General features: G+C 41.5%; 1 protein-coding gene across 1 annotated transcript in view; it reads left to right on the top strand.

The window, feature by feature from the left end:
* Positions 1 to 884: 884 nt before the first annotated feature.
* EEF1E1 (eukaryotic translation elongation factor 1 epsilon 1) overlaps positions 885 to 17,737 on the top strand; it is a 31,281-nt gene continuing 14,428 nt past the window's right edge. The window contains exons 1-2 of the mRNA XM_026647315.1: positions 885 to 1,000; positions 7,080 to 7,280. Of these exons, the coding sequence (XP_026503100.1) occupies positions 899 to 1,000; positions 7,080 to 7,280 (303 nt within the window). The 5' untranslated portion in view covers positions 885 to 898. The remainder of the gene's footprint in view (positions 1,001 to 7,079; positions 7,281 to 17,737) is intronic.

Raw genomic sequence — 17,737 nt, 5'->3', positions numbered from 1 at the left:
TAGGTACTATAATTCCATAGGCATGTATAACTCCTGTTATTCCCCTAATCTTGTTATGACTAATACCATAATGATAACTCAATAGTCCCTGAGTCTAAATTTTGAAATTCAAGGAGTGGCTGGTTCTACAATTTATCTGTCAATGGCCTCAGAAAGCCTAGCATTTGTACTGACTCCTCTTCTGTCGCCAGCACTAGAGGAGGTCCCCTTAAAAATGCCTATAAACTATCTATCACCCCTAATTTTAAAACCCATGAAATAGGCAATAAAATAGACTAACACTTTAAGCAAAATTGATAAAGTGCAAAACCATAATAGAAATCTCAGCCTCAATGAACCCCTCTTTTACACAAATGCTCTAATTGGGTATGATCTCGTGAGATAAAAATAGGCTGGAGACTGCCTAGGCAGGGGCACCTGGCACGGAGCGGCTCAGCCTAGGGGCGGTCTGCGTCTGTCGCGCTGCCAGTCCCTGGAGGGAGGACAGCAGTATTAGCCCCCCTGATTGGCTACATCACAGACCTGATTAGCATACGAGACTCTTCCTCACCCCAGCCCCTTCACTTTGCGCACGCGTAAATCAAGCTTCATAGAATGTACTCCGCCTGTCTCCCCTTTGCGCATGCGCTTCACGCGCCTCCTTCAGCCTGAGACGTGACCCCTCCCCTTTCTACTGCGCCTATCATTATTAAGCCACATTCATCTCGGCGCAGGCGCAGATTATTATGTTCCTGGGCTCGGCCAGTCTTGTCTTTCCCCCCTTCCTCCGCCAATGGATGGAGACGTTACTTAGGGGGAGGCGGAGGTGGGGCCCCTCTGTCTAATCGCGCTGGAGATTGTTAGTTTTGCGGGACTCGTCATTCTTCCTCTTCCTTTCCCGGGCGGGTTGTCTCCAAAGATGGCAGCTGCGGCGGGGCCCGGGCCGGAGGAGCTGCTTTTGTTAGAGAAGCTCCTGGGCCTGAAGAAAGGGAACAAGTACAGTGCCCGGGAGGAGCGGAAGGTGAAGGATGCGAGGGGAGAACTGGGGGCCGACTCGGGCATGTGCGCGCGCAACAAACGGGCTGCCCTCGCGCTCGTCCGTCTCTCCCTTTGGCGAGCGCTACGCGGTGCGGCCCCGTTACCCCCGCCCCCCCCCCCGTCTCTGGCCGTTTGAGTCCCCAGTTAGAGGCGGTGAGTTTCTGTGGCCTCCTCCCCGCTAAAGGGGCGCCGTAGGGGGAGGGGGGCAGGAGGCTTCCCCTTCCCCTGGCAGCACGTCCAGGGCTGAGCGCGAAGACAGGAACCTCCCGCAGCTGCGATTAGATTCTGGCCGGGTCTAAACTGACGGAGCCAGCTGGGCTCGCTCATGCCGGCTCTCACCAAAAGGCCCCCCCGGGCTAGGCTTTGCGTTAGGGCCACGGTGCCTGTGGGTGACGTGCCCAGAGACACCCCCAGCTGTGGGTGCCAAAGGGATCAGCCCCTGCCGCAGTGCAGGATGCATTTATTTATTGGTTCGACTTACACACCTGAAGAAGAGCTCTGTGGAGCTGGAAAGCTTGTCTCTTTCACTAGCGGAAGTTGGTCCAATAACAGTACCTCACCCAACTCTTCTCTTTCATATCCTGGGACCAACCCAGCTACAACAACATTGCATAGGCTTAGTCAGTGAAAAGCAGTATCAAATCTAAATGTGGGCTGTCTGGTAGCGCACTCTCTTTGACCCGTAATTACCCCAAAAGTTACAGAGCTCAGAAACCACTCCCTCTCCAGAGACCCCCTCTGGCCCTCATAGCTGGGGCAACAAGTAGCCTTGCAGCAGCTCCAAAGGTTAATAAAAGTTTGTCCACGGGCTGTCTTTGCAACATTTTAACTACATTGAAACTGATGTAGGTAGTTCAAGCAGTATAATCCCCTACTGTGGGTGAAGTATGCTGGTGTTGGTATAGCTTATTCATATAAATAAGGCATTTTTACTGGTATAACTTTGTCCACTTTAGTGATTGTACAGATTTAAGTATCTTTGTAAATTATAATACTGTGAAATAATTAAATCTATCCAAAGACCCATTTGCAGACAAGGCCTAAAATGCAACAGACACTTCCCCCTTAATGTTGAAGTATAGAAATAGTGCATAACTGGGAAGCACATTTGCAAGGAGAACATTGCATGGGGCCACCTGAAAGGGACAATAATTAAGGCTATGGTTTAGTCCCAGGTATTTTTAGTAAAAGTCATGGACAGGGCACAGGCAATAAACAAAAATTCAGAGCCCTGTGACCTGTCCATGACTTATACTATAAATACCCTTGACTAAGGGGGGAGGGATAGCTCAGTGGTTTGAGCATTGGCCTGCTAAACCGAGGGTTGTGAGTTCAGTCCTTGAGGGGGCCACTTAGGGATCTGGGGCAAAATCAGTACTTGGTCCTGCTAGTGAAGGCAGGGAGCTGGACTCAATGACCTTTCAAGGTCCCTTCCAGCTCTAGGAGATAGGGTATCTCCATTAATTTAATTTAATTTAATTTAAATCAGCGGGAGGGGGAGCTACTAGGGAGGGTAAACCCTGGGGGATCGCTGCTGGCGTGGGAGCTGGGGGGCTGCTGCTGGAGGGGCACCCCGGGGACTGCCCCAGCAGCTGCCCGGGGACTGCCCCAGCAGCTGCCCGGGGACTGCCCCAGCAGCGGCTGCTCTGGCTGCCTGGGGACCGCCCCAGCTGCAGCAGCCGGTGTGACTGGCTGCAGAGCTGCTCCAGCAGCGACAGGTGTGGCTGTCCCAAGGGCCACCTGAGGAGGCCGCAGCAGAAGTCACAAATGTTGTGAAAAGTCACAGAATCCATGACTTCTGCGACCTCTGTGACAGACACAGAGCCCTCACAATAACAAATGGGCTTGCCAATATAAAATCAAAGTACCCTGAAATCTGGCCCAAAACACTTACATATTAATTTCATTCTTCCCAACTTTGCCTGCCCTTTATGCTCAGGCCTTTGAGTTATTGTAAAGTGATATTCATTTCCTGTTCTTGCAAACATACCATGTTCTCTAGAGTTGTTGATCAATCAATGGAGAAGGTAGCATTTTATTTATAATATCAATATGGGGAATGGGTAGCTTGGTTTTTCAGCATTATGTTTTAAGACTATGGTATGTTCAAGTTTGTTTCTGGCAGCTTTGAAATCATTCAATTCAAACTAGATCAGCCAGATGCACAAGATGTATTCTTTATCATATTTTCTTATTAATGTATATCTATTTTTCTGTTTTACCTCTGAAATTTTTGGTATACTATTTTATCAGGTATGCAATACAAAATATTTTGTATTTAGGGTTGGCATAATTGATTCATTCTATCTTCTCTACATGGCAACCTTTATCAGTTTTTACTGCCTGGAAAGAGCAGACTTCTGGCTCAGTACTGCTGTAAGCAAGTAGTTGTTGCCACACTCCTGTTGCTGAGTACAATGGTACTGCCACTGAGTTACTCTGAATGCACATTTGTGTAATCCTTTGCTCCTCAGTGTTGACCTCAATATGCATTTGTGTACCGTGCATTTATTTGCTGAAGAGGTTTTTAATTGTTCAGTAATAATACTCAGCACTGAATTTTGATTCCTATAATTAGAAATCTATTCTATTTTGGCATTAGGAGACAATCAACAAAACTCATGGTCTTCCAGTTGAAACCAAATCTAGTGAAGCATAATTATGTGTAACAATGAGGAAAGTAGTCTCTCCTTAATTCAGATTCTGGAGATCTGATCGTATCCAACAGCTAAAAGTAGTAACATACTGCAGAAAATTCCTTCTTGAATATCTGTTGTACTTTGAATATTGACTGTGTGACAGTGAACATGAGATCATTAACTTCATAAAATCTGAAGGAAGGAAGTACATCAGGTAGCTGTTATCACTGGAAAAACTAGATGTGTGATGCCCTTTTAAAATTAGATCAGGAATTAGTTTAGACCCTCTGGAAATATGCTTAATGCTTAAATGCCAACAGTATTTGGCATACAATCTTTATGAACCATTTTTGAAATATAACTTGATTCTTCTGCTTCAGAATATTAATTGAAATATCACAAACTTCCAACTATTCAGAAGTCTTGTTTAATTAGATCAATGTTACTTCATTTTCTACATGATTTTTTTAAAAGTCTCAAAAGTTTAGCTGTAGTACATTTCTTCTACTTTTTGCAAGAGAAGAACTAACTGCTGGTTACTGCTGAGCGGGATATCTACAGGGGACACAGATTCTGTTTGTTTGATTGGACCTTACCCTTTTTAAAGTTTGGGTCTCTGTCATGAAAATAGCAACATAGTTCTTAGGTTTATGATCTGGTTTAATAATTAGAATAGGTGCTGTCTAATGCCTTTATTTTGTTTAAGATACTTAATGATAATTCAAGTCCCCAATGAGAGGCAAGATCTTGTGGAGAGAAATGGGTGCTCCACTGCATGCTTTCTGTAGTGCCATCATACTCCAATCAGTTTCTTACTGAATGACTTCAAAGAATATTGTACACTATACTTACCCACTGTTGAAAGTCATGGACAGAATGGTTGTCTGTCTTGTCAAATAAAACCATAGGGTTAATTCACACTACATTACTGATTTCCTTTATAAGAATTGCCCACACGTACAGCCTGAAGTGATATAGTTTGTGGCACTGGCAGTATGGAAGACTGGTATTAAGAACTGAAGCCAGTTTTCCATTTTCTATAATGCTGCTTTAATAATTAGAAGAAAATATTGTATGTTTAGACATTTTCTTGGTTTTAAAAGTTGTACACGTAACAAGATGAAATTTGGTTTGGTATCTTAAACTAAATTAATATAGTCACAGATGACTTCTCTAGGAATATCAATTATTGTTAGGATCAGAAATGTTAACTGTAATTGCTAGTTTTAAATGTATTTCAGATAATATATGCCTATTACATTTTGTACTTTCAGGGTGCTCAGATGAGCAAAATAGGTAATTTTTCTTTTTACAATTTGAAGTACAACTATACATAAAGGCCTACTAACTTTTTCATTACATATGTTTTCAGTGATTATGATAAAGTTTAATACAAAGCCAGGAAATCCTTTTGGTGTGAAATTTGTTAGTTCTTGTCCAATTTCATGGTTTTCATCATTGAATTGATGGTTGTATTACAGTGATGAGGACAGTACTTAGAATTAGACAACAGTAGGTTTGACTTCTATATCTCGTGTTTTATTGAATTTGGTAAATATGGACTCAACTTTTGTAATTTGATCAGCATCTGTATAGAGAGTCCATGATTCTGCTGCTCCCCTTTTCTCCGCTATTCATTCTTGCCTTCTCACTCTGGTAACTGAGAAAGAGTTGTACAGGGCAGACCTTGTCCTTTTATAGTTTGCAGGTCAGCCTCAAATCCCCATCAAGTGACTTGTTTATTGGTTACCAACCCACCTGGGAGAACTGTTTTTCCATGGGCTGTAGCCAGCTCTTTGGTCTAGGGCAGTGGTTCCCAAACTTGTTCCGCCGCTTGTGCAGGGAAAACCCCTGGCGGGCTGGGCTGGTTTGTTTACCTGCCGCGTCCGCAGGTTCGGCCGATCGCGGCTCCCAGTGGCCGCGGTTCGCTGCTCCAGGCCAATGGGAGCTGCTGGAAGCGACGGCTAGTACATCCCTCGGCCCACGCAGCTTCCATTGGCCTGGAGCAGCGAACCGCAGCCACTGGGAGCCGTGATCGGCCGAACCTGCGGACGCGGCAGGTAAACAAACCAGCCCAGCCCACCAGGGGCTTTCCCTGCACAAGCGGCGGAACAAGTTTGGGAACCACTGTTGTAGGGTGATTCTATTTGACTGAGAGGTCATCGGGTTTTATCGAACCGCCATTGTTATCCCTCTGCTAGGTGCAAGATTTTTTCAGTTCAATATGGAGGCTACAGAGTCCAGGTGAAGGCACAGAACAGTTTTACATCAAAATGAGCTTCACAAAACAAAAAGGAGGATGCAGATTAATTAAGGGTTTTTCTACACTGGGAGTTATTTTGGATTTAGCTATTCCTGATTAACTCCATGTGTGAATGCTATAACTCCAGAATAAGTGTGCCTTATTCCAAATTAGCTTAATTCACTGGCACACTATTGGAAACACAGGGTGCTCTTGAAGTGTGAGTCTCTTAGTTTCCACTGTTATTACTTGAACTGTGCTCAGACTTCCTTAGCATGGGGTAAAGATTGATACAGCATTTGTATCTCCTTTTCTCCTCTTGGAGCAACATTTGCTGTTACAGTTACCTGGCAAAGTCTCTTCAGGAGGTGGTTGAACGACTTGACAATTATTTGTATAGGAGTTCACAGGAACAGAGAACATGTGCTATATTTAAAGGGTATCACAAAAAACCCCAAGTAATTGCAGTACTATAAATTAAGATTTTTAAAGGTTGACACTAAACTATAGCTTAACCCTAAGCATGGAGAAGTGTGATGCAGAATTTTTTTTTTTTTTAAGGTGAAACAACACATTTGCTGTTGCTCCTGAAACGGCTTCCTCCGAGTAACTTAGTCAGTCACTAGACTTGTATAACTCTAGTCATCTGTCTTGCTGAGTTATGTCCCTACACCTAACTGTGTGTAAAGTCACAACTTTCACAATCGTTAAGCAGTTATTTAGAATAAGCATTGAAAAAGTCTGACAGGTATGATTTATTTGTGGCTGTCCAGAAAAGCTGGATATTTGCTGATTCTATAGTCTGAAGTTTTATTTTTACACTTGAAAATGTGTATCAAAGGCTACCTATGAAGATTTCTGGTAGACGATAATTCTTATTCTGATGCTCTCACTGATTTTGGCATGCGTTGGTTATATTGAACTAGAAATACCCTATGTATATGTTCTGTCTTGCATGTATATATATTTTTTTTCTTCCTGCAATGGAAACTAAAAAAAAACCAACCCAAGGATTAAGAATAATTAATTTAAATATTTTCCATGTGAAGTATTATTCTTAGCATTAATATTTTTAATTGCCTAACTAAAAGTGAACATACTGGGATGCCATATAATGAGGTTGTTTAACAAAGGCTAACCTTTGAACATGACAGACTTACATGGTATTTGTTTTCTTCTAGATTCCAGTTCTTCAAACAAACAATGGTCCCAGTCTAACAGGATTGACTACTATAGCCACCCATCTAGTCAAACAAGCTAAGAAAGAACAGCTACTTGGAAGTACTGCAGAAGAGAAAGCAATAGTTCAGCAGTGGTTAGAATACAGAGTAACTCAAATAGCTGGACATTCTAATAAAGAAGATATAAGAATAATTCTGAAGGTAAGGATAACTTAATTGCTTTACCACCAGAATATTGAATTTTGGAGTGACTGGACACTAAAGCTGTTGAGTTGGGGACAGTATATTCATATACATATATGTATTTACTTTAGTAATAAAATGGTTAGATATTGATGATCTCAAATTATTTGCCATTAAATTCGTTGCTTTCTTTTCAGTTTATTGAAAAAACAACCTGAAACTTAAGGAAATGGTTTTAACTATAGAATACATAAAGCAAGCCTCCTGCTCTACTGTAAAAACTTAATATGTAAGAATGTAACGGAGAGGGAATGTAATTGTGCCTATAAAGTTCAGAGAGTGTTTAACTATTTAGTCTCTTCTAAATCTTGAAAGGCTACAGTTTCCTCACATCTGTAAGCTACTACTGAAGTCCCAATATATATAAATTGGCCTGCACTCTGATTCAAGATAACATTTGTTTTATTTTTATTGAGAACGACTCTTTGCTTCAGTAACAAGGTGGGATCTACTCCAAGTCTAGATATTATGGTGATTGGATAAATGGATGGATGGATGCCAAGATGAGTTAATATGCAATATGATATGTGAAATGGTGATGAGTGAAAGCATAGAGGGAAATTTCTATAAACTCATGTTTTCATATTTATAAACTACTAATGTATGGAATTTTTATTGAGTGTTCCTCACTGCCTTAGACTTCAAAAATTGCTCTCCCTTATTTTCAGAAGCTGTGGTTGGGAGGGGGAAAGGTACCATTAAGTTTTACCCAGTTAAAATTAAACTAAAATCCTTCTTTCCATTTTGCTTCTTCAGACTTCTTGAGTCCTTTCATCAAAAATGCCAAAAGTAGTTTAATTTTAACTATCATATCAGGGTAGGAGGTTGAAGAGGCCTAATTTTATTATTAAAAGTGTACAACGTGGCACTGAAATCCTACATAATTTTTAAGAAGTTCTCTTTCTTCAAATTTAAAAAGTTTCCATAATTTTATATGGAAAGTACAAAATGTCTGGTGTTTCTACAAATATGTCTACACTGCAATTAAAAACTCATGACTGGCCCATGCCAGCTTGTGGGGATCAGGTTGCGGGGCTATTTCACTGCAGTGTAGACTTCTGGGCTCAGGCTGGAGCCAGGACTCAGGGACTCTGAGATCTAGTTAAAACTTTTCATCAAACATATTTTCATGGAAAATTTGTATTTTCTTGGAAATTCTGGGGGGTTTCTTTAATTCAATGAATCAAAAAACTTGTGGGTAGAACTGGGTAAATAACCCCCCCAGTTTGTTGGCAGTTCCACAAGCACACAAAAATAAATAAAATAAAACATTTTGTTTGGGGTATTTTTAGTAAAAGCAAAGGAAATGATTCAAAAAAAGCTGTTGTCGGTGGTGCCCTCCTTCTCCATCCCACTTCCCTTTAACCTTTTGCCCAGTGGTTAGGATACCTACCTGGGATGTGCAGGGAAACCCAGATTTGAATCCCTGCTTTGGAGCAGGGACTTGTTCCTAGGTCAGGAACAAAAAAATGAAACACATTTTTCATTTGTTAAAAAAAACAACATTACAATTCTGTTTTGTTCAGAAGTTTTCATGGAAAACACTTAATGTTTTTTGACCACCTCTAGTCCTGATTATGCAAACTTCTTCATATGGGCAGAGCCCTGCTGAGTTCAGTGTGTGTCTGTGTTGGTATATGGGCTCGTCTGCACAAAGCAACTTGTAGGATTCCTGCCTTAGATTGTAAACTCATTGGGGTGAGGATCTTGTTGTTTTGTGTGATTGCTCAGTGCCCAGAACAGAGGGGTCCATGATCATGACTGGGACATCTTGGCCTTACTGAAATACAAATATTTAATAGTAACATCTGTGACGGGTCGATCACAGAAACCCTCTTGGGAGCTGCCACCTGATGTGCCAAGACTACTTCTGCCCCTGCTTTCCCTGCCAGCTTGGGACTCCAGCACCCTGTCTTGTTGAGCCAGACACCCCGGTCTGCTCCAACACAGACCCAGGGTCTGAACCACGTGCCCCAAAGCTGCAGACTTAACTGAAAACAACGTACAGAAGTGTTCCTGTCTTTAACACTCAGGTGCCCAATTCCCAGTGGGGTCCAAACCTCAAATAAATCTGTTTTACCCTGAATAACGCTTATACAGGGTAAACTCGTAAATTGTTCACCCTCTATAACACTGATAGAGATGCACAGCTGTTTGCCCCCCAGGTATTAATACATACTCTGGGTTAATTAATAAGTAAAAAGTGATTTTATTAAATTCAGAAAGTAGGATTTAAGTGATTCTAAGTAGTAACAGACAGAACAAAGTGAATTACCAAGTAAAATAAAATAGAACATGTAAGTCTATGTCTAAGAAACTTAATACAAATAACACCTCAACAGTTCCAGTAAGCTTCCTTTTACAGACTAGTCTCCTGCTAGTCTGGGTCCAGCAATCACTCACACCCCCTGTAGGTATTGTCCTTTGTTCCAGTTTCTTTCAGGTATCTTTGGGGGTGGAGGGCTCTCTCTTTAGCCAGCTGAAGACCAATAGACTTTCTCTTGTGGGTGGAGACCCCCTCCTCTCGCCTTTGCAAAGTCCAGCTCCAAGATAGAGTTCTGGAGTCACCTGGGCAAGTCACATATCCATCCATGACTCACAGTTTTTACAGGCAGAAGCCATTGCCCACATGGTATCTTGTATGTCTCCAGGAAGACTTCTTATATGGATTGGAGTATTCCAAGATGCATTGTTCCGTGAGTGCTTCTTTATTGGGCACTTAACTTTGTGAATTCCTTTCTAAAGAAGCTGATCAAATGCCTTACAAAGCTTGCTTAGAAATCAAGCAAGTATACAGCCAGTATTCATAACAAAAAATGATATATGTGTACAAATAGGATGAATAGATTCAGTAAACCATAACCTTTACAGAGATATGTTACATGGCACATGTAGCATAAAACATACTCCAGTTATGTCATATTCCCATAAAGCATGGGATACATCGTCACAACATCAATAAAATGGCCAAAGTTGTGGAGAGCAAAATGGTTTCACTATAAGGCATGCTTGATTATCATTGCTTTGGAAAGTGAATCTGTTTTAAATCTGTTTTAAAAAAATAAAATTAATATTTCAGGTTATAGGCTCTTCTCTTAGCTGTAAATATAAGAAGTAGATATTTACAGATTCTATCACTATTACTACATTTATTCAGTCATGTTTATGGTTTGCAGAAAGTATTCTGATTGCTGGGTTTTGCTGTATATTTACATTGTAAAGCCATGATTCTAGTATTCACAACTCCTTTCAACTGGTATACTATGTTATGTCTGCTAACCATACACACTTTCCCTTCGCTGGAAACTTTCCTTTTCAATTTAGTCTAAGACAATATGAATGTAAATCTGTACTTTTAATTTTCTTGCTCTTTTGGAATACAGATTAAAAGGCAGATTTTTCAACTTGGCCATAACCAGGTTTCCACAATGCAGCAGGCATAATTGCTTGACAATTGGATATCAAAGTACCATTTTATGTCTGTAAATCAGGTACTTAAGTATTAAATGACCTAAATTCTGGACACAAAAGCAGTCTTAGTGCCAGGTTTTTATAACTCTGGTCTATCTGACAACTTTCACATCACAGTTTTGATCTTAGCAGCAGTGCTAGTGTGGGAAAGAGAGATTGTCTTACACATTTTGTATTTCAATATTGTATGTAAATTGTTTCCAAACAAAATAAAAACTTCACTCCTAGTATATAAAGTAGATGTTGGGAGAGGAAGAAGAGTCTCAGCACTTAATTTTAACCAGTGATAGCAGTTTTCCTGGAAATGAGTGGCCAGAGTTCTTGCTGACACAATACTGCATGAAATACTGCCTCTGTAGAAATGTTCCTACAGAACAGTAGTTATTTCTTTGCTTCTATTTGTTCCTCTTGCCACCGTGAGTTAATAGTTGGAACAAGAGACAGCCTAGTATTGAGGTAGATAAGTATCCTGTGCCAAAAGGGAATATGGGAAAAGAACTAAAGTAGTCAGGCAAGTCTGAGATTGTGGTTTTACAATGTATCTGGAATGCATAGTGGCAGTCTTGGGACAGTTGCAGCCTAAAGCCGCAATTTGTAATGAGTTGTGTGTTGCATGTGCCAAAAGCAGTTCAGTCACCTCTGCTGTAAACTAGGCTGCCTCTACTTGGATCTCAAATGAGATGCTGTGACTCTGTAAAACCTCAGTAACAAAACTGTTTAGTGCTTGTTAAGAGATTCTGAAACAAAGGTCTTGTTGAGAAGAAAATGTATAGAATACTCAAACTGATCTTTCTACCTTTTTTGAATAGAACTCCTGCATAGCATCAAAACAATCTTGTTAATTATTTGCATTGCCTTACTCGGGTTTTAAATTTTTTTCATAACATGGACTGTGTTATTGAGAGAGTCTCATGGACCACCTTCCTATCCATTCACAAGCAAATAACATCCTTGTGGCAACTACAGCACTTGTGTATATGGAGAGGTTAGAAAAAATACACAAATTCTTTTATCTTTAATATAAATATTTGTCTTCAGTGCAATTTACTTCTTTCAAAATCTCCTTTTGCTCCTCAGTTCATCTCCTCTTCACGTATGTTCTGTTCCTTTCCCTCCTCCCTTGCATGTGCTTGTCTGCTGCCTGGTCATTTCTAATGACACAAAGGAGGAAGGACCTTAAAAAAGGAAATTTAGCAAAAAAAAAATCTATTAATCTGCATTCTTCAGATGCATATTTCAAATTATCAGGCCCTTTTTTCAAAATATGACTGTCACCTAGGGTGCAGGGCTTCATGGCTCCAATCTTATGGAATGTGCAAGAAGGTCTAAACAACAATTGAGGACCTTCTGTTTGAAGACACTGAACTGCGTTTGTTGAAGGATTTGAGTACCACTATCCACCCTCATCATATACATACCAGCTCCAATGAAGAAGCAGACAAGAGCCCAAAGTTTCACCAGACCAGAGGCCTCAACTTATTACTACAATCCACAGAGAATGTTGGAACCCCGCCAAAGAAGAAACTGAAGTTCAATGCAAGAGACCATGAGCTGCCTTTTCCTTCTCCTGCTGTATGCCTTATGTTTTCCTCATGTCAGCAAGTTTGAGAACCCTTCAAGAGCAGAACAGTTTCAGGATTTCTCTCCTCCTCCTCTCTTGGCAACTACCTTTTAATTTTTGGAAGACCTGAATTAAGATCACTCAGACAAATTGGTCCTTGAAACTAAGGGTATTCTATCCAATTTCAGTCACTCCCTTCTCCACCCTCCTTCCCCATCCCTTTTTCAGGAATCCCTCTCATAAGATACTGTTAAAACAAGAAGTGGACTCTTTCTGAAGCTCAGAGTACTGGAAGAGGTACCCATATAATTCAGATGTAAGGGATACTATCCCATTACTTCATAATCCCAAAGAAGAAAGATAGCTGGTGTCCTATTCTAGACTAGAGATGTCTCAGGAGATAGGTCTATTGGTTCAGGATGGTAACTCTGGCCTCAATTATCCTTCATTAGAGCTCCAGGATTGGTTCAAAACTCTCAACTTTCAGGACACAGATCAATTCATTGGATCATACAGCTCTTCACCATGCTGGGGATCAAGATCAACAGGAAAAGAATCCACAATTTTACTGATCCAGATGATAGAATTTATAGGAACTATGTTAAGATCTTGCTGACCTCAAATCTATCGATCACAGGAGAGGTACGAGACCATAATGAGTGTCGTTGATCATCAGCATGCTAACCTCAAGATGTCCGTAAGAGCATATTTCAGGTTCCTGTGTCACATGGTCTGTTGCACCTGTGTCACTTAGTATGCCAGACTTCACATGACCATGTAAGGGTGGTTCAAATCAGTATATCTATCAAGCAGTCACCACGTGGGCATGAAAGTGAAGCTCCCAGGAGAAGTCCTCTCCTCCTTAGATTAATGAAAGGATCTGCTTCATGTGTGCAATAGAATACCTTTTGCTGCACCATTGCCTACCAAGACTCTCAACATAAATGTCCTGGAACTCAGAGCCATGTCTAGCGTGGCATTTCTACCCATGTTACAAGGATCCATGATCCAAATGATGACTGAGACAACGCCCGAGCCATGTATGGTGTTAACTGGGAGAGAGGTATATGGACATCTCCACTTTGCCAAGAAGCTGTAGTCTCTGGGATTGCTGTATTTGTCATATCACACCAGTGGCTCTGCGTCTTCTGAGCTTGCAAAATGCCCTCATTGATCAGTTCAGCAGACAGTTCTCAGACAACCATGAGTGGACTATAAAAGACTCAATCCTGTGGAACATATTTTGGAAGGGTGTCTGTGTCCATAAATAGACTTACGTGCCACAGTGCAGAACAAGGAATGCCCTATATTCTGTTCTAGGGCATTCTGATGCCTTCCTCATCTCGTGGGTATGGGACTGATGTATGCCTACTGCCAATCCCCTTAATGCCATGGATCCAAAGGAAACTCAGACAAGATTCATCCTCAGTGATTGACCTAGATTGGCCCAGCTGTTCAGGTACACAGACTTGGTGAACCTGTCAGCTCAATGTCCTATCACACTACTTGTTCTCTCTGACATAGTTTCACAAAACTGAGGTCAGATCTCATGCCCAAATCCAGCATCTTTACATCTGACAGCCTGGATTCTGGCTTATTAACTACAACCAAAAGAACCTGTTTAGCTGAAGTCCAGAACATCTTGGTACATAGTATAAGTTCTTCTAACTTTATGCAGCAAAATGGAAAAGGCTTTCTATTTGGATAGCATGGCATCAGCTGTCTTCCTTGGAAGCTTCTGTTTCCTCTATTCTGGACTATTTACAAGCTCTGAAACATCAGAACTTTCTGTTTTATACGGGTCCAACCCAGGGGGTAAAGTAAGGTGGTACGGCCTGGTACCAGCCCCTACCGCCTTACTTTAAGTACCCTGCTTAAAGCGCTGCCCCTTTTGCCCCCGAGGCTGCCAACGAGTTTGGGGGGCAAAAGGAGCAGCTGCGGTAGCAGCAGCAGCGGCCGGAACCCCAGGCCCTTTAAATCGCCGCTGGAGCCCTGGGCTGCACGGGCCAGGCAGCCTGGAAGGGCTGGGTGGGGGACACTGACCCCCCCCAGCCCCACCCCTTCTGCCAGAGGCGCCGGCCCCCATACCTGTAAGTTTTTCAATTTTACTTTCACCCCTGGTCCAACCATAATTGCACATCATCCTCTTATCCAGAGCCATACTGTGGCAAAATTCTTTACCGAAATCTCAGTAACATTTTAGAGACTCTGCTGCAATGAGTCCAGCTGCTTAAAGTCGAAAAACAAATCCTGCGACATACTTGGATGGATGTGTAATCAGTGTGCAGTATTAACACATTCATAGGGAGAAAAGGAACCATATGGCAACTACATTTCTGTGAAGGATAACCCTAAAAGAAGAGTTACGGGGAAGTACACAGGTTGGATAAAAATCAATTATTGTTTTTAATGGATTTTTAAAATTTTATTTAAACCTGTATTTAAAATTAAATTTGAAATTATGACAGCCTATGTCAAGGCCTAACCTTTCTATCTGTTCAAATAATTTCAGTTAAATAAAAAATAATAATAATACTAAATGGTACATACTTGTTGCCAAGCTTTAAAGAAAGTCAGATCCCTGAACTGGTGAAAATCACTGGCTAAGCACCGGGAACAGGGATTTACTGAAGTTCCACACTACCTTTTGACATCAGTAGCTCTCTCTTGCAAATATAGAGAATAAACTGAAATGAAGAAAATATTCAGCTAGTTCAGTTGAATGACTAGTTCATTTAGAAACCAACTGGATGTTGAAAAAGCAGGAAAGCTTGTTTTTCTTTTCCAATTTATGAATAGAAACTAGGTGTGAAAGGATGAGATCTGTTAGTTCTAAAATCGTGAAGGACATGGTGACCAGAGACAATCATCTCAAATCAACAACTACAGATAAAGTATTACTAATTCAATTTTGATCAGTTATTTTTCTTATGCATCCAGCACATTTAAGGCTGATTAATTTAACTAATAAAATGCTGTTTATGTGCATTTTAATTGAATTTTAATTTCTATCAAAAGAGCTTGATACACAACACAAGTAAAAAGTTAACCATCTAGTACAGGGGTGGGCAAACTATGGCCCGCGGGCCACATCCTGCCCAGCCCCCGAGCTCCTGGCCCAAGAGGCTCACCCTTGGCTGCTCCCCTGCTGTTCCCTCTCCCCTGCAGCCTCAGCTTGCTTGCTCTGCCGCCGGCACAATGCTCTGGGCAGCAGGGCTGTGAGCTCCTGGGGCAGCGCAGCTGCAGAGCCCAGCCTGACCCGGTGCTCTGTGCTGTGTGGTGGTGGTGGCGGCAGCGCAGCCCAGCTTGAGCCAGGCAGCGCAGCTGTAGCACCGCCAGCCACCGGTGCTCCAGGCAGCACGGTAAGGGGGCAGGGAGAAGAGGTGGTTGGATAGGGGGCAGGGGAGTTCAGGGTGGTGGTCGGGGGGGGGGAACAGAGGGTTGAATAGGGGCAGGGGTCCCCAGGGGAAGTCGGCAAGGAGGGGGGGGTTGGATGGGGCGGCAGGGGGCAGTCAGGGGCAGGGGTTCCAGGGACAGTCAGGGGACAGGGAGAAGGGGTGGTTGGATGGGGCAGGGGTCCCGGGGGCGTCAGGAATGAGAAGAGGGGTTGGATAGGGTGGCAGGGGTCCGGGGGCAGTTAGGGGACAGAGAGTGGGGGTGTGTGGATGGGGCAGGGGTCCCAGAGGGGCTGTCAGGGAACAGGGGGGGTTGGATGGGGCAGGAGTCCCGGGGGGGGGGGGGCGCACAGATAGGTGGGGGCTGGGCCACGACCCCCTCCCCTAACCGGCCCTCCATACAATTTACGAAACCCGATGCGGCCCTCAGGCCAATAAGTTTGCTCGCCCCTGATCTAGTAAATAAGAAATGCATCATTCTCCATTTTCTAACATAATAAAAATTAATCTCAGTAAATGTGAGTTACGCTATATAATTAAATTTGTATAAATGTAGTATACCCTGGTTATTAAAAAGAAGCAGCAAATTTAGTGGAAAGGCTGTATTTTAATTGCAAAACTATGTTTTAATGGTTACCAGCCAATGAGAATCAATCAGTTAACCTTGGCTTAAATCTGTTTTTTCTGCTTGCTGATTTTAAATCATTTGATTTAAATCAGTCCACTCTGGGAGCTCATCTGTCATATTTTTTAGGTTATTGGTTTGACTAAGATCCCCAGGACCTGAGGAAGAGTTCAGTTCAGTGTCTCTGCCATTTAAGAATGCATAACTTTCTAGAAATTTCAACTTAGAAACTTTAGAATTAGTGTCCCCCTGCTGGCTATTGGGTAAGAGTGTAAGTGAACTCATCCATGGGAATCCTTATAGTAGCCCATGATGCAGGAAATGAACTAAACACTCCCAAAGTATTCAGAAAATAACAAATAATCTCAGCCTATACTGCAGCATTATAGAAGTAGCATAAGCTACTGCTTCATAATATAATCTTAAATATTATATTACCAATCTGGTGTCCCATATTCTAGAATTTTTCAAAGTAGAACTCAGTGTCAATTTTTAGATTTTTATAAAAGAAGTGAAGTATTTTTGAAATGTTATGAATATTTGGATGTATAACATTAAGCAAACTTGCTCAGTAATGTAACTAAGGAGCAAACTTTTTTTATGATCTTATCTTACCATTCCTAACATGTAAGCAGTACTGTGTGTGCATAACTGTTTTTTGCACAAACTAGTGGCGTCTGCCTTTTAGAAAGATTTCCAATGCCAAAAACAATGTAATCAGTATATAGTAACTTTTCTGAAGAAATGTTGTTCACTGAAGTACAAGTAAAAACAGTGTGATATTATCATGGATGGTATTAGATATTTGGCTTTTAATTTGCACAATGAAGATTTTTATAATTTTATGCAGGATGTGGAAAAATATTGGGGGGAGACTAGGACTGGGTCTCTGATATTCTGATTGAATTTAACATAGGTTTACAGTTATTTTGTTATGACGATAAAGCTGCATTTAGTAAGTGACACAACAAAAAAAGTTGGTTGGAGACTGATTATTAATATATTTTTATGCAAGGTGATAGGTAGCCTTTTAGTAAATAGATTTACAGATTAGCTCTGCAAGCTTTTTCCCTTAACACTGCATTAGCCTTCGCATATTTGTGTGACTAAACAATTTGTATAATACCTTTGTTGTCCCTCTTGATATTTAAAGTAATTTGAGAGCTAAATAATATGAACAAGGCAGCAAATAGTCTAAATAAAAAAAAAAAAGCTATATAGCTAGGAGCAAGTGACCTTATACAGTTTTAACTGTGTAGGGGTTAACATTTTCCCTGATTTACTGTATAAATAGAAATCAAAACAGAACATTCAGCAATTGCAAAAGTGCAGAAGACAGTCAAGAAGAGATTGATACAAATAC

This window comes from Terrapene carolina, unplaced genomic scaffold (genome assembly GCF_002925995.2).
Source record: "Terrapene carolina triunguis isolate 2854851 unplaced genomic scaffold, T_m_triunguis-2.0 Scaffold58, whole genome shotgun sequence".
Taxonomy (NCBI): domain Eukaryota; kingdom Metazoa; phylum Chordata; order Testudines; family Emydidae; genus Terrapene; species Terrapene triunguis.
The sequence above is the reverse complement of the archived record's forward strand: the minus strand, read 5'-3'. Positions and strand labels throughout refer to the sequence as shown.